General features: G+C 40.3%; 2 protein-coding genes across 2 annotated transcripts in view; one reads left to right on the plus strand and one right to left on the minus strand.

Moving 5' to 3' along the window:
• Positions 1 to 18,083, minus strand: part of LOC109478017 (golgin subfamily A member 4-like) — a 34,248-nt gene that overhangs the window by 12,435 nt on the left and 3,730 nt on the right. Inside the window, exons 2-6 of the mRNA XM_019779466.1 lie at positions 15,957 to 16,079; positions 14,521 to 14,586; positions 13,706 to 13,927; positions 12,916 to 12,963; positions 12,295 to 12,351 (exon numbers count right to left, since the gene is read on the minus strand). Of these exons, the coding sequence (XP_019635025.1) occupies positions 12,295 to 12,351; positions 12,916 to 12,963; positions 13,706 to 13,927; positions 14,521 to 14,586; positions 15,957 to 16,079 (516 nt within the window). The remainder of the gene's footprint in view (positions 1 to 12,294; positions 12,352 to 12,915; positions 12,964 to 13,705; positions 13,928 to 14,520; positions 14,587 to 15,956; positions 16,080 to 18,083) is intronic.
• LOC109478065 (leucine-rich repeat-containing protein 15-like) lies at positions 1,904 to 6,473 on the plus strand. The gene is made up of 2 exons (XM_019779524.1): positions 1,904 to 1,950; positions 4,138 to 6,473. The coding sequence occupies exon 2, from the start codon at positions 4,143 to 4,145 to the stop codon at positions 6,162 to 6,164; it is 2,022 nt and encodes a 673-aa protein (XP_019635083.1). The 5' UTR covers positions 1,904 to 1,950; positions 4,138 to 4,142; the 3' UTR covers positions 6,165 to 6,473.

Below are 18,083 nucleotides of genomic sequence, written 5' to 3' on the forward strand. Positions count from 1 at the left end.
GACTTTGAACTCACTTCTGCTGACAGATTTATAAAGAGGTGATGCTGTCTACAGTCAGTACTTCCTCCCCTTTATGAAGAGCATCTATCTTTCCAACAACTGTATTTAGTAATTTGTTAGTTTCATAGTTTATATCTTTTGACGATATAAAATGACTTGATAGTTTTTTTTAGAACTTCCCTTCAAAGTAGTTATGCCTTGTGTATTAGCAGGTACTACATGTAGTACTTCATGTTATTGTAACCACTGAGTTACAAAACACTCAATTCTGTTGGCTTTGGCTTTGTTAGAAAAAGACCTTGTATCAAGTATCAGCATAGCAACTTTTATTACACTAAACCCGTTTGGTAAATAAATAGGCACTGGTATTTTCTAACGACTCCAATGTGCCAAACAAGATGCAAATAGGATATACCTAACACACCCTACAGAAAGATCAATGAGCCAGCTACAAGCTCATTCATGGTTCTTAAAAGGAAACATTGTTCAAGTTTCTTTGTATAAATAGAGGACTTGAAGGGCACTGCACAGTTGAGGTGGTGCAGTGGAAACAAGACAGTGCAACTCGTCTTAGAACTGCCAAAAATTGAGTCTGACAGTAACTGTTGATGACAGTTGGAACTACCATAAACTTTTCAAGGAAGTACATTGTACATGTAAGTACCTTTTTCTCCAATTTTCCTTCCTAATTTACTGTACTGGGTTTAGCTAAAGCGTAAAGGTATAACATTCTGTTCTCTTGAATTAAGAACTTGTCTGAGACTAAAACCCATATGGTGCCTTGTTTAATACTTACACTTAGTCTAGTATCTGGTATCTTACAATGTACAATGCAGCTTGAAACGTGAAGGTTCTGGGACCGATAAGTTTGCCTCAGCTTGATGTGCCTTTCAACCCAAAATCCTATTTGCAAAAGGTGATTCATTGGTTTCTACCAGTCCCGCACACACAGGTGTGATATTTGACCCAAATCCATGTTGACATTTTATGACTCTCTATTCCACCAGGAGGCTGCGGTGACGTCGTTGGTGTTCTTAATCTAATTAACTACAATGTAGCTCTGAAATCACTACTCTGTTAACATTAGTACATAAAACAAGGGAAATCGTAGATTTCAAACCTCCAGGTTTTTTTGTGTTCTATTGGTTTAGGTTATTTGTTTGTGTGTAGTATGAAAGTTATGTGCGTAATATGTTTGTATGTGTTTGATGGCTACTGACAGTTGGTTCGGTATGGACTGTTGATTAACGTGTCTCAAGTCTGACATCCTGCACCGTCACCCCCGCCGTCATCCCGCGCCGTCATTGCTGCGCCGTCACCCAAAATTTTTATCGGAACCAGGCACCCCTCTGTTTGACTCATTTTGAAACCGCCCCATTCCTTAACAACATGGTAATTACCATTTTCAGCATGGCGGAGGTGTCCGGAGCACTTAAAAACCTTTTATTTCGACACCCATAAACACATATGCAATTAAACAAAAACGTTCTGCATCATCTGCAGCCCAATAGCAATACGCATACCGAACCACAGACAAATCCGTCCAGCCGATCGCGAGAAATAGCTGCTGACAGAAATGTTTCGAACCATAGTAAAACCTCCTCGCGGAATGATATCTCCTTCCCCGGAGGTAATAACATCTCAACGAAATGAAAAGAGTAAAGAGAAGCCAGAGGACGAATAATCACTTGAGAGGGAATTAGGTTGGCTGTAGTCAGCATGTCAGTCGTTCTGTAATCACAACGTTTGTCATATCTTATCCAAAGGACATACATACACTATAGAGTAAATTAGATGAAGAAAACCAATGATGTCACCGCAGCCTCCTGGCGGAATAAAGAGTCATAAAACGTCAACATTGCACCTTTCTTTGATTGCAGAAGTACCGACTTGAAGTGGATTTGAAGCACAAAAAAGAACTGTTTCAGTGTCAAGGATCACTACATACAGGTATGACTTTCAGTTTATCTTGAGAAGCAAACATTACCAGTTGGCCCATGTACAATGTATTCTCGGCTTTCACGTGACGTCACGGGGCTTGCCTAATATGGGCGGCCGCCATGTTGGTGCTCATCTGTGCAGTGCTATGCTGTGTTAAGACATTGGCACCGAAGCCATACAAGTAATTAACAGCCACGCGATAATTCTGCAGGCTTTGATAGTTGACAGATGACAAGGACTTCAACGAAATTGTCTTTTTTTGAAAGGATAGGAAGTCAAAGGATACGATGACAAAGGGTATAGGACAACAAAACTTGCGTATGTGTTGACGAACTTCAAAGACTTATCTCTCCTACTGAAGTCCTACAGTGGACAGGATCTGCATGTCTGTCACTCTAGTCTAATATTTTCTCAATAAATGAATTTAAAAGAGTGAGAGAAAGTTTTGGGAAGTGTGTTTTGAACAGTTCTCTATACGTGGGTGACACTCGTGTGTCTGTTTCCTTCTCATGACAAACTCGCGTCCTCCCGGCGGCGGGATCGTAAACAACAATTGGGAGCGTAAGCTAGAGTAGATTCGGCTTTTCTTGGTAATGTAAATTCTTGTTTTTACTAGAGATTGCTGTTACAAAATTATGGGTTCTGTGTCAATATTCGGTACAGTAGTAATGCAAAATGCCACAGTTTTTATTCAGCGGGCGACTTTTTGTTTGTTGTGTACTTTGATCATGGAGGTAGAAAAAAGGTCCATGCTTTAATCTAGCCCTTTCGGTTTCGCCGCCGGCAAACTGGAGTTCACATTTCTTTCAAGTACCAAAAGTACAAGCATGTCTCTGTTAGAAACCCATTAGAATTTCACATGACGGCTTGCGAGCCCCGTCGACAGAAATTTTGTTGGCCGCCTTGATGAGTTTGCCGGAGTAAGATTCATCGGCGTTGGGAGGGGAGCTGCCCGGCCGGGCATTGTTTACGTACTCGTTGTTGTAGTTTTGCCGTGAAACTTTCGTTTTTTGGGGGACCTCTCACAACATATGCATGAACTAGATTGTGAACATTCGCAGAATGAGCAGATAAGCAGAATCTTGACGGCATTTTTAGTGCTAAGATCGGTGATTTCGTTGGGCTGTCAGGGTGAACTCGGAGTTTTAGCACTTAGGCTTAAATCGAGCCAGTGCCACGTGTATCAAAATAAATTAACTTGCACCATGTAAACTAATGTTTAGTCCATGTTTAATGGTAATTCTTTCATTGTTATGGGTGCCATTTCTGCATTTACAGGCACATTTCTGACCTCGTTGTAGGGAAGATCACGTACATGGTGCTCAGTAGCATTTTGTGGCGTCCGGCTTTTCGCCGGTCAGGCGGCCCGCTTGTTGCGTTCTGTCGCCCGTGCCGCGCGGCCTTCGCTTCGGCCCCCGTCTGCCGCTTTTCTTTTGTCCCAATCTCCCTACTCTCAATCTCTACTCTCAATCTCTCTACATTTCTTCCGAGGTTGGGAGTAGGGATCCAGACAACATTGTGTTGGACCCAGGCGGGTGAAGCTTTTCGGGAGTCAAAACGGCGACCATAACTCGCCTCGGTCTCAGGATATTTCTGTGGCTGTATCCCCGCGGCTGATCGCAAAAATTCACAATCTGCGACGTTCTACGGTCAGTTTTTCCTTGTTCCTATCCTTAATTTGTAATCACATTGGCACGCATTGAAAAGATGCACTGTGTTTACCACTTTTTTGACCCGCAACCGACTACAAAACAATGAACTATGTATATCAAGGGTAGGCGACGCTGGTTTGTATGAGCACCAACATGGCGGACAGAACCCGTCGCTAGGCTGGCTATAGTGTCTTGCCCAGAAAAAATCTGTTTGGAGCTTAAACAATCCAACTAGAGGTAAACAACCTGCTGCAATTGAAAGAAGACAGTTTCCGGACAATTCTGGATGTGTAATTCTTTGATTCTTAATCAATTTTCATTTTCATGTTGCAACTAAATATAACCAAAGAGGTTGCAAGGGAGTCTGAGGTGTCATTTCTTTGCTACTTACAGTTTGTATACAATGTATTCTAATTGAAATACTAAGAAATATTTAATTCCCTGTGTCAGTCTATCAACAAAAAAATAATTAAAAAAATCTATGAATATCACAATGCATAGGTGTATGGATAATAGCTTATTGTGCCATATATGATCTTTCAAGGCAACATGACAAACAAGGTGAGGACATTGCTGGTTCTTCTGCTGATCATCCTGAAGGAAACTGGACCAACCAAAGCCTGCAGCAGCAGCTGTTCATCAGTGTGTTCCTGCAGCTTGAGAGGCCTCAGCAGTGTTCCTCAGGACCTGCCTACAACCATCACATGGCTTTACTTGCAAGGCAATGCCATTACAACAATAGGGCAATATGACTTTTTTCCATATAGGAGTTTGGAAAGATTATATCTAGGACAGAATCAGATCTCGATGATCCACGTCAGAGCATTCCACAACCTGACCAGCTTAATCGTAATAGACCTTAGTCAGAATCAACTGACCAGTCTTTCAGCTGACATATTTGAGGGACTGGGTAACCTACAGACCTTGGATCTTTCCTCTAACCAGTTAACAATCCTCTCAGCTGACATATTTCAGGGGCTTGGTAACCTACAGACCTTGCACCTTTACTCTAACCATTTAACCAATCTCTCAGCTGATATATTTCAGGGACTTGGTAACCTACAAACCTTGTATCTTTCCTCTAACCAGCTACCCCATCTTTCAGCTGAGATATTTGATGGACTTGGTAACCTACAGGACTTGAATCTTCAGTCTAACCAGTTAACAATCCTCTCAGCTGACACATTTGTGGGACTTGGTAACCTACAGACCTTGGATCTTGACAATAACCAATTGACCATTCTAACAGCAGACATATTTGAGGGAGTTGGTAACCTAAAGAGCTTGTCTCTTGACTCTAACCAGTTAACAAACCTCCCAGCTGACACATTTCAGGGACTTGGTAATCTAACAACCTTAAGCCTTGCCCAGAACAAGTTGACCAACCTCTCAGCTGATACATTTGAGGGACTTGGTGACCTACAGACCTTGTCTCTTTCCTTTAACCAGTTAACAAACCTCCCAGCTGACATGTTTGAGGGACTTGGTAACCTACGGTACTTGTTTCTTCAACGTAACCAATTGACCATTCTCCCAGCAGACATATTTGAAGGACTTGGTAACCTAGAGACCTTGTATCTTCACTCTAACCGATTGACCAGTCCCTCAGCTGACATATTTGAGGGACTTGGTAACCTACAAACCTTGTATCTTGATTCTAACCAATTGACCAACCTTTCAGATGATATATTTGAGGGACTTGGTAACCTGCAGATCTTGGACCTTTCCTCTAACCGATTGACCAGTCTGTCAGCTGACATATTTGACATACTAGCTTCCATTCAACTGTATATTGATATTAACAACAACCCCTGGCAGTGTGACTGTAGGATGCTTCCCTTTAAGCAAAAGATGAACGGTTCTTATGCATTTGAAAGCCAGATAACCTGTGCTGGACCTGGTAACTTTACTGGGAAAAGCTTACTAGAAGAGGTAAATCGTGAAGATCTGATCTGTGAACAGACGTCAACAGTCTCCTTCTCAACTGACCCATCTACTGTTGCTGAGGTTTCCACACCAACATCTTCCACAAAACTCACAGCACACATTGCTGTCACCTCACCTGACTTGTCTACAGTCAGTTCTTCCTCCCCTTTCAGTAGCACAGGAAAATCAACACCACTGGCACCAATGTCTTCCCCAACATCCAGCATAACAAGCAACACTGACACTTATGGCTTGTCTACAGCTTCCCCTTTTGGCCAAACTGTAAAGTCAACATCACAAACACATTTGTCTTCCTCACTACCCAGTTCCAGCATTTCTCGTAGTACAGAGTTAAGCATGACAGAAAGCAATGCTGCTCCTTCTTCTGAATTCTTCTCTCTGCCAGTCTTCCTCAGTGGTTTTCTTGGCGTAGTGGCGGGAATTTTCCTCTTGGGCATTGTTCTATTTGCAAGGTACATGTACAAGAGGAGGACCAGCAATCCTCCTGCAGACCAAAGTCCTGGTGTCGTGTTCAGCAACACAAACACCGCGACAGCTACTGTCACAATCAGTGCTCAAAACCAGACAAGGCATGGCACTTCACAAACAGATGATTCAGCAGAATATGATGATGTACATTTGTAGCTATTCAATCAGGAAGTTCACATGTACATACAGGCCACAGGCAAGATCGTTACAGTGTTGAAGGAGGTTATGAGGTCCCACCCCCCTTGAGCTCCCCTCCCCCTAGAAATGAAGCTGGTCAACAGGTTCACTACCAGAATGAGTCAGTAGTTATACAATAAGCACGTGGTGCTGATACAGCAAACCACTATGAACCTCTGAGGTGGAACTGAACAGTGTTAAGTTAGCAGACAACCTGAATATAATTATAGCATGAACTTGATAGGGAGAACCAGAACTGGAAACTTATAACCTTTTGTTTGCATAGTATATATTACATATGTGTATGTGTAATACCGGTATCCCATCCATAGATCCCATATATTACATGTTATTGTGTTCAAAGAAATATTACTAGTATATGCATTCTATAGTTACAAATGTACATGCCTGATAGGGTTATCCTTATGACTACAATATTATCATAAAAGGAACAGATTGTTTGTAATAAAAAGATTGCAGTTTTCATACAGGTGTATGTTAAATGGGCTACATACAAGTACATTGTACATACATGTAATGTAATTGCATAATATTAGTAATCACAGCAGTATACAGTAATCAAGGCCTGGATAGTGAGTGAGTTAAGTTTTTTTTTGTATAATTATGTGTGTTCCATATGTGGAGAAAGGCCAACCTAGTGTTTGAAGTGACTTTTGCATTATAGAATTAGGAGTTATCATTTTCAACATTTGTTTGTGGTGATATGGTTGATCTATCCAACAACAGTTATTGTAAATATGGTGAGAGGAATTTGTTAGTAGTTTATATCTGTTGAGTTTTAATGATATAAAACTATTAAACTGTAGAAAATCAGTAAGTATGTTTATTGTAAAATTATTTTTTTGTGAAAATAGGGCTTGGCGTGTAAGTTTATCAGGGTTTGTAGAATTCATTCTGCAAATTTAAGTTACATGTAAACTGTAATTTCCAACAGTGGAAAACAGGACTTACCCAAATAAATGTACAACACATTTCCACCTTCAACTTAAAATCTACATGTAGTACAGGCCCAAACTGGTTGTCATTGACACCTTATAGGAGTGCAAAATACAGTACCCCGCCTAATGGTTAGCAAACAACCACTGGCAAACACCTGTCACAGTCGCTGTCAAAGGTGCAATAAGTATTACTAACTGTTTCTCCTGTGCAGTTACGCAGCTTAGTACAGGTGCAACAGACACAACTAATCTAACTTTTGTCAATGACAAAATTCAGCATAAATTGAACATTTGGAGAGCCCAAAACTCAGTTTTTGTAAATATATTGCTCAACATACCCCCACAGGAGTAAATTCATAATCCCAAAGCAATGACAGAAGTTGGTCATGTGACTGTACATGTAATTACTTTGAGCGCTTTTTGTATGGCAGACTGAGTCCGGATTGTAAGGCAAGTTAGCACACACCCATTGGCAAACACCTGTGGTGGAAGGTCAACATTTCCTCCTGCATTTCCTCCTACACAGCTTGGTACAGGTGCAGTTAGTTCAAGAGTGTAGATCAGCGCAAATTGGACATTTGTTGAGTCTCTTGACACAGAGTTTCTTGGGACAACTCTTGAAGAGGACAGTCTTTCAGTAAGTCTAATCTGTTCTTCTTGCTTCAAAACACTCACTGGTTGAAGCAAACATGTGTGTCCTGACTGTGACCTGGCTTTTCTAAATGTCAGTGAAAGAGCATAGACATTTTCCTATGATCCTTTTTTCATGCAGGTCTAGAATAAAAGAACAACTTTTCTTCAATCCTAGTTCAAAGACAAAAGAAACGCCTTGTTTGTGTAATTATCCTTCCAATCTCCTAAATATATATATATATAATATTGTTGTAATTGCATGTCAAGTCAGGCATAATATCAATGAGTATCAAAGTAATGTACTTGTAACCCTGTGATTAAAAATCCCAGATGACCGTTGGCCAACAATACCTATTGTAAGTTTGTAACTGAACAAAGCTGCTATCAAACTAGCCTGGGTACCAAACCTTTGGCTGGCTTGGCGGTAATTTTTCGGCCCCGGCCTTTACCAAGCACAGGCGAGTTATACCATGGACCCATCTCCTTTTGGTTTCCCTGTATCCGCTGTCTTCCTGTATTACGCTTAGTCTTCTGTTGCCGCTGACCCTTAAAAAAAAACAAAGCGCGGTAATTGAGGCCTGGTTGGCGGCCCCAAACACTCTCGGCACCGAAGGAATAGCGCTAAGCTCACGGCAGTCTGGTTACCAGGCTACTATTAAACTGTTCAGCAGAACACGATCTACTACATGTACATTGTATTATGCACACTGCACCTTTCTTTGATTGCAGAATTACCAACCTAAAGCGGTTTCAAAGCTTCTGTTTCATAAAAAAGAACTGTTTCAGTGTCAAGGATCACTACATACAGGTATGAGTTTCAGTTTATTTTGTGAGGAAAACATTACCCGTTGGCCCATGTATAGGCTGGCTAATTATAGGGTCGTGCCCACAAAAAATCTGCTTGTACCTTAAACAAGCCTACTAGAGGTAAATCAGAGCCACCTGCTGCAATTGATATACGACAGTTTCCCTACAATTCTGGACATGTAATTCTTTGATTCTTAATCAATTTTCATTTTCATGTTGCAACTGAATATAATCAAAGAGGTTGGAAGGGAGTCTGAGGTGTCATTTCTTTGCTACTTATACAATGTATTTTAATTGAAATACCAAGAAATATTTACAATGTAATTCCCTGTGTCAATCTATCAACAAAAAAATCTATGAATATCACAATGTATAGGTGTATGGGCATATTATTGTTGGATAATAGCTTATTGTGCCATGATATATGATCTTTCAAGTCAACATGCCAAACAAGATGAGGACATTGCTGGTTCTTCTGCTGATCATCCTGAAGGAAACTGGACCAACCAAAGCCTGCAGCAGCAGCTGTTCATCAGTCTGTGACTGCAGTTGGAGAGGCCTCAGCAGTGTTCCTCAGGACCTGCCTACAGACATCACATGGCTTTACTTGCATGACAATGCCATTACAACTATAAGGCAATATGACTTTTTTCAGTATAGGAGTTTGGAAAGAATATATCTAGGAGAGAATGAGATATCTATGATCCATGTCAGAGCATTCCACAACTTGACCAGCTTAAACTTAATAGACCTTGGTCAGAATCAACTGACCAGTTTTTCAGCTGACATATTTGAGGGACTTGATAGCCTGCAGCACTTACATCTTTACGCTAACCAGCTAACCCATCTTTCAGCTGACATATTTGTAGGACTTGGTAACCTACAGACCTTGTCTCTTTCCTCTAACCAGTTCACAATCCTCTCAGCTGACATATTTCAGGGACTTGGTAATCTTACAACCTTACACCTTGCCTACAACAAGTTGACCAACCTCCCAGCAGATACATTTGAGGGACTTGGTAACCTACAGACCTTGTCTCTTCACTCTAACCAGTTAACAAACCTCTCAGCTGACATATTTCAGGGACTTGGTAACCTACAGACCTTGTCTCTTGACTCTAACCAGTTAAATCTCTCAGCTGACATATTTGAGGGACTTGTTAACCTTCGGTACTTGTATCTTGGCGATAACCAATTGACCAGTCTCTCAGCTGACATATTTGAGGGACTTGGTAACCTACATCACTTGTATCTTCATCGTAACCAATTGACCATTCTCCCAGCAGACATATTTGAGGGTCTAGGTAACCTACGGAACTTGTATCTTCCCTATAACCAGTTAACTTATCTTTCAGCTAACATATTTGAGGGACTTGGTAACCTGCTATCCTTGAATCTTGGCTATAACCGATTGACCAGTCTCTCAGCTGACATATTTGACATACTAACTTCCATTCCAACTGTTCATATTAACAGCAACCCCTGGCAGTGTGACTGTAGGATGCTTCCCTTTAAGCAAAAGATGAACGGTTCTTACGCATTTGAAAGCCAGATCACCTGTGCTGGACCTGGTAACCTTAGTGGGAAAAGCTTACTACGAGAGGTAAATCGTGAAGATTTGATCTGTGAACAGACGACAACAGTCTCCTTCTCAACTGACCCATCTACTGTTGCTGAGGTTTCCACACCAACATCTTCCACAAAACTCACAGCACACATTGCTGTCACCTCACCTGACTTGTCTGCAGTAAGTACTTCCTCCCCTCTTAGTAGCACAGGAAAATCAACACCACAGGCACCAATGTCTTCCCCAACATCTAACATAACAAACATCCCTGACACTTCTGGCTTGTCCACAGCTTCCCCTTTTGGCCAAACCGTAAAGTCAACATCACAAACACCTGTATATTCCACACTACCCATTTCCAGTATTTCTCGAAGTACAGAGTTGAGCATGACAGAAAGCAATGCTGGTCCTTCTTCTGAATTCTTCTCTCTGCCAGTCTTCCTCAGTGGTTTTCTTGGCGTAGTGGCGGGAATTTTCCTCTTGGGCATTGTTCTATTTGCAAGGTACATGTACAAGAGGAGGACCAGCAATCCTCCTGCAGACCAAAGTCCTGGTGTCGTGTTCAGCAACACAAACACCGCGACAGCTACTGTCACAATCAGTGCTCAAAACCAGACAAGGCATGGCACTTTACAAACAGATGATTCAGCAGAATATGATGATGTACATTTGTAGCTATTCAATCAGGAAGTTCACATGTACGTACAGGCGACAGGCAAGATCGTTACAGTGTTGAAGGAGGTTATGAGGTCCCACCCCCCTCGAGCTCCCCTCCCTATAGAAATGAAGCTGGTCAACAGGTTCACTACCAGAATGAGTCAGTAGTTATACAATGAGCACGTGGTGCTGATACAGCAAACCACTATGAACATCTGAGGTGGAACTGAACAGTGTAAAGTTAGCAGATAACCTGAATATCGCATTAACTTGACAGTGGGGAGAACCAGAAGATTGTGTTTGCATACATGTGTGTATGTGTAATACTCATATCCCATCCATAGATCCCATAAACATGTTATTGTGTCCAAAGAATCATATGCAAAGTCTGTTATTTCAATTAGAATAGTTACGTGCCTGATACTATAGGGCTATCCTTATGACAAAAATACATGTACAATGTATTATCATAAAAGGAAATGTTTGTAAAAAATAGACTGCAGTTTTCATACAGGTGTATGTTAGATAGGCTATAAAATGTACATGTAGTTGCACAATATTAGAAATCGCAGCAGTATAATCAAGGCCTGGATAGTGAGTGAGTGAGTGAGTGATGCCATCTGTGAAGAAAGGACAACCTAGTGTTTGAAGTGACTTTGTACTATAGAAATTGGAGTTATTATTTTCAACATTTGTTTGTGGTGATATGGAGACAGGTTGTTGAGACATGTAACTATCTATCCAACAACAGCTACTGTAATTATGGCGAGAGGAATTTGTTAGTAGTTTAGATCTGTTGAGTTTTAATGATATAAAACTATAAAACTGTACAAAATCATTAGGTATGTTTATTGTGAAATTGTTTTTTGTGAAAACATGGCTTGACCTGTAAGTTTATTAGGGTTGGTAAGAATTCATTCTGCAAATGAAAGTTGAACTGTAATTTCCAACAGTGGAAAACAGGACTTATCCAAATTTTCAACTGAATATCACAATCTTTGACAAAGAATGAAGAAACCACCACTTGTGTGACATCATCAAAAAAAAAAAGTATGTAGATGGAATTCACTATTTCCATATGACTTTATACAAGATTGTATAATATTGTGTGTAAAAAAAGGGTAAAAAATAAATAATAAACCAGTTGTTTACAAACATTCTCTTCTGGTCAATGCAGCAATATGTTTATTCGTTTATTTGTTTTGTTTATCAAAAGTCCAAAGGAGCTCGCGGGCAAAAATTGCCCGAATTACGTCCTCGTTACATAATTCATGAATCAATGTACACCTTACAGAATTTAACACCTTACAAAATTTGGCACACCTTACAAAATTTAACATTACAAGTAACGTCACACGCAGAATATCTTTTAAAAAAAAAAAAGAAATATGGTCACTTTTATCATGTAATTCCGTGCCAAGTGTACATGTATGTGACAAACATACCCCTGCAGCTTGTAAAGTTCAACTTGTCACAATTTGCTCACCTCTCTCATTTCTGAAATTCTGCGGAGAGACTTGTCCTGGGCTTCTGTTAGAGTGTTCTGGAGAACAGGACAAACACAGTTAAACATCACAATGTTATTTACAAAACATTCAAACTTAGCATGTTACAGTGTTGTTATCTAATGTCAACTCTCAGTCTGGGTACATTAAGACTGTTTCATTTAGATATTGGAGTTATGACGGATAATCATAAGAATTTTTAAAAAAAAGCAAACAAAAAACCTACAGACTTACGAGTTTAAAAAATAAATTCTTAAGTTTTAGGTATTCATATATGTACCATTACATCATGTATGGTAAATTTTGAACCACCACCACCGCTTTACATGTAACCATCACCCAAGTCTGATAAACATCCGTACATGCATATTCCTCTAGGGTGGAGAGCATGCGCAACATAAAATGGTGTTAATAAGACTGAAATATAATCAGGGTTAGAGTTGCATGTATAACTATTATATATAGTCTAGCAATGAATAGATTGAATACTATTAGTTAAACACAAAATGGTGTTAAAAGGAATAAAATTAGTGACTAAATAAAATATTCCATAAAATGTTTGAGAATCAAAAATATGCATTCTCTGTCTAATAGCTTCATACCTTGATCTTTTCCTTCTCCTTTTCTTGATCTCTGTATGCAGATGCCATCTAAAAAAGAAATGAGCTTCATTAAGACAAGGGAATAAGCAAGCTTTCATTGGAATTCAGACATATCGAGTAGTAGGTTTAGAGACATTCTGCATGCGCTACTTGTACAATCATGCATGTCTATTTCTAATACATATAATGTGGCAATTTAAGCAGTCTTAATCTTCCTCAAATACTGTAACAACGGAGGATACTTCCAAATGATAATCATTCATTTATTTGACAAGTATTCACTTGCATTGTCTTGCAGTTCTATTATACAACCTTTCCACTCATTCACTTACTTTCTTAATAACTCACTCAATCACTCAATCCTGTTCTAAACCCTCCGTTTTGAAGAAAAACAATTAATTTTTTTGTCTGCAATTTTTGAATCCAGATCTGACCTCGTTGTACTTCCCCCTGTAAGCAGTCATCATCTTCTCCATCTCCTTGAAGTGCCTGTACAGCTCCTCCTTGTTCATGGTGCTTAGTAAATGTACATACACATTTATAACTACTAACTGTCTCACTCATTCACTTACTCTCTCTCAATCACTCACTCTCTCACTCAATCCTCTCCTAAGCCTTCAGTTGTGAAAAAACAATATTTCACTGACCTCGTTGTACTTCCCCCTGTAAGCAGTCATCATTTTCTCCAAACAACCGACCAGCCAACCAACCAAACTACCAACCAATCAATCAATCTCATCATCTTTTAAGCCTTCAGTTCTGAAAATTTCACTGTGAGCCCAGCTCTTACCTCGTTGTACTTCCCCCTGTAAGCAGTCATCATCTTCTCCATCTCCTTGAAGCGTCTGTAAAGCTCCTCCTTGTTCATGGTGCGCAGGCTGAAGGACGCCTCAGAGTCAAGGTCGCTCTCCGCGTCCGACGGCGTGTCGCGGTTCTTACGACCAAACGGGAGGCTCTGGAACATCCCCGCCAGCGAGTTGATGGACTCACGAGACTCCGCTCTGGGCAGGGGCTGTGAGGGCAACGATTTTTAACCTTAAACCAGAGTTTCACTCAAAATAGATAACAACTGTGTCCATAATATCACCAGGGTCCATAATATCGCCACCTTGAGAAATAGTGTGCTTAAAGATATTTTACTGCAACATACCCTAGGTATGTACATTTGAGGTGTGCAGGAGTGCATACCAGAAGTATGCTGCAGTAAAAATATCTTAACGCACACTGTTTCTCAAGGTGGTGATATTATGGACCCTGGTGATATCATGGACACAGATGTTACATGTACAACTAAAAAATCAAATCAAATGTGTAGTGTTTAATACATTTACATTAGCCTAGCCTAACTGACTACTACTCTGTTTATTCTTACTCAAACACATACATAATGGTGATCAGCCCCTCAAACTCTGTTCTGCCACCTGCTACATAACATAATCCAACACCACAGCACCAGTTACCATGGTGACAGCCATTTGGTCCAGGTCATTGACCTTATTTGTTTGGAACAGAAGAGGGAAAAGAGGAGTTAAGACAAGGAGACAAATACATGTGTACCAAGCAGTAAAAATCTACACACAAGAGTGCAATCTACTCAGTAAGTACCTTTTCTGCCTGTGGAGTTGACTGTGTTGAGAGGTCGGCATCTGAGTCCACATCTGCAGCTTTCACCTGACATTAAAGTCAAGGTAAACATTTGGTTATAATCAACACAATTCTAATAATTGTTATGTGCTGGTTTATTTTGTCAAAAATTACTTTCAACAGTAGTTCTAACAGGGCTTCTAAAACAACATCTGTGTGACTTTGAGATAGACTTTGTGGGTTTAATAGGACTCACAAACTTTAGTTCTCAGATAATATGAACTACATGTACAAATGTACATGTACATACATGTAAAACAATGTATTTGCATGTACAGCTTGATATAGGGGGTGTGCCCTTTCTGCATGACCCTTAACTCAACTCACAAACCAAGCTATACTATGTAGTTTGGTGGTATACTGAATCTAGTACTTGCTGTTGAATCATTGCAAAATGTAGTTGGTGCACAGCAAAAGTATCACAGCAAAACACACAGAAACAAATGCAGAAAATACGCACACATAGACACACCTGTGTAACAGTAAGTAGCCTGAGACAGATTGTTCAGAGTGGGAAACTAACAGTTGGAAGTGAGAAGGACTGACCTTATGATGAGGGGGTAACATGTAGCTGTTGGACCCCTTTAGAGCGGTAAGAGAGGACAGGAGGTCAAGAGCGGCCGACCGCATGCTGCCATCAGCCGCGGGGGCTTTGTCAGACTAGTCCACGCAGAGATATACAGAGTGACATGCATAAACATGGGTCAGAGACATGGGTGTACATTATACAACTTACATCTACATGGGTGTCAATATTGTACTGCAGGGAGCTGTAGCTAGTGTAGGTATGAGAGTAGTCAAAGTGAAAATAGAGTCAGGTGCACATTAGACAAACATATATCTACATGGGTGTCAATATTACTGCAGGGGGCTGTAGGTATGAGAGTAGTCAAAGTGAACATAGAGTCAGGTATAGGTATGTTATTATCATATGAATGAACTACGGTCTCTGCTGGCCAAGGGTGTCAGACAGGACAGAATAGTCAAGCAGAAATACAGGCATGCATAAATGGTGGAATAGCACATAAACAGAACGTACTGCACCTACATGAAACCTGGTCAATGTTTCATCAGAATTTTGTCTGTAGCAGACAATATCCTTTCCAAATATAGACAAAATATCTTCCTTCAATACTCCGACATCTAAACATGAATTTCCTTCAATTCATGCAGGCGCAATATACATTCGGCCGACATGCTGGGTGTACTTTACAGATTTGCCATGTACAATTTGTGTATATAGAATAATATTTATAACCACGCTAGCTATCTGGGCTTCCACATTCACGTCAAGTATTGCCTTGTTACAACATTGTGGGGCTAGGCAGTAGTGAAGAAGAACTAGAAGTAAGAGATTGAATTGTAGAGTTTCAGAATGGCGGCCATGAGCCCCTGACCTTGGTGGGAGTCTGGTCCAGTCTGCGGGGGGTCCCTGCTGACCAGATCGCCGGTTTCCTGGCCAGGGGGGTGGCTGGGGACGATGCATTAACGCTGACGGGGGGAGCGTGACTTGGACTGTCCTGGAACCAAAGGAACATTGGGAAAAAAAATTAAATTTATGATTTAGCACAACTTACTAGTATATATAGTTGGTTTATTGTTTCAATTGAAAGCAATACACTAAAATACATTGCAGCGACTTGTACATAGTACAAGTCGCTGAATTATGCATATTAGGCAGTTACAAGAAATGAATAAAACACTTAATAAAATCTATAGAAACTACTATACATAGCAAAATAATTAAAATAATTAGACAATAATCATAATAAAAATTACCACACATGATAGGTTACCTGACGTTGTTCAGAAGTGCAGTAAAGTATGGAATGGGGCTGTTTTTATATCTGTTGGATCTTGCCATCGGAATACAGAGCTGATTATTGCCCTTTAAATTTCTGTTGTGAACATCTTTCCGTAGCGGGGGCAGCCAGTTTCTAAACGTCGGCGAATTCAACAGAGATTTGGCAAATTTAAGGCTTAGCGATTCTCGTCTAGTTTTCAAGGTACAGAGGCCAAAATGGGAAAGGGCTTCATCATAACATGAGTATTGAGGGCCTAAAATTATTCTTAGCGCACGTTTCTGTATTCGTTCTAATTTATCGGATTGTTGATGTGTTATATTGGCATTCCATACAGGGGCAGCATATTCAACGGTTGGTCGTATATATAATAAATAGATTTCGCAAAGGTCATTGATGGGAAGGCCGAAACGTTTTAATTTCTTTAACCAGTAGAGCCGTGAGCTTGCTTTTGTCGTAATGACCTCTACGTGCTTATCCCATTTCATATCCGCTGTCAACCACAGTCCAAGTATGCATGCCACTTCTGTATGCTCAAGGACTTTACCATTAAGAAGGATATCGGGGGGAGGAGGAGGGTCGTTAATAAAAGTGATGTTCATTATTTTGCACTTATCTTCATTTAGTGACATATGATTTTCTGACGACCACATTTCAAGTTGATTAACCGATGTTTGCATCGAGGTTGGTACACTTAATAATCTGCTTTCCTTTAAAGTCAGATCATCTACGTATTTCCATCTATCCACAAAAGATTCCATTGCCTCATTTACAAATACTAAAAAGAGAACAGGCCCTAATTTGGTTCCCTGAGGAACTCCTGATGAAATTCTCTCCCAACCAGAAGTTGCGCCTCTGTACCGAACACACTGTGTACGTTCACTGAGAAAATCACTTATCCATGGTACAATAGAAGTACGTACACCACAAGTTAACAGTTTATGGATTAATACTGTATGATCAATTTTATCAAATGCCTTGCTAAAATCAGTTAACAGGACAGTCTGGATAGTTTTAGGGGTGTCGGCGCCAAGAAGTATTGAGTCAACCAAACTAGTGAGGTAGTGAACAGATGATCGCCCCCTTCTACTGCCATATTGGTTAGAGTCAAGAACGTTGCTTATGTCAAGAAGGATCCATTTTGTGATAAAAGATTCAAGCGTTTTTATCAAGATAGAAGTGAGTGATATGGGACGCAGATTTTCAACTGTTGCAGGGCTTTTCTTTGGAATGGGTGAAATTATGGCTTCTTTCCACTGTTTGGGTATTCGTCCCTCATCCAAAGAACAGTTGAAAATATGTGCCAATATATCACTCAATTCAACGGCAAAGGTTTTGACAATCTTGGGGGACAGATTATCGGGACCACAGCTTTTTCTTGCATCAATGCGTTTTAAAATTTCGTAGACCTCCCAGGAATGTACTTGTGGTGGTCTGGAAGGAGAAGGTAAGTAAGATGGCAATGATTCAGGATCTAAACATGGAAGTTGGTTAACGATGTCTGAAAAGTGACGGTTGATCACGTCAGCAATCTCCTTGTCTGTTAAGGACGAAGCGCTGGGGACGGAAACTGATAAGCTACGCCGAAAATTTAGTATATTTCGTAGATGCATGTGCCACTTAGCTGGGTTCTCCTTCTTAAGCACCTGAATCTTACGCAAATAATGTCTTTTCTTTGCCTTCACACACAAGCGATTCACATTGTTTCTAAGCTTTCTATAC

This window comes from Branchiostoma belcheri, unplaced genomic scaffold (genome assembly GCF_001625305.1).
Source record: "Branchiostoma belcheri isolate BF01 breed outbred unplaced genomic scaffold, Haploidv18h27 scaffold42, whole genome shotgun sequence".
NCBI classification, from domain to species: Eukaryota; Metazoa; Chordata; class Leptocardii; order Amphioxiformes; family Branchiostomatidae; genus Branchiostoma; species Branchiostoma belcheri.

Excerpts from the sequence above, each read along its gene's own strand:
- LOC109478065 (XM_019779524.1), top strand. The coding sequence starts at position 4,143 with ATGACAAACAAGGTGAGGACATTGCTGGTTCTTCTGCTGATCATCCTG.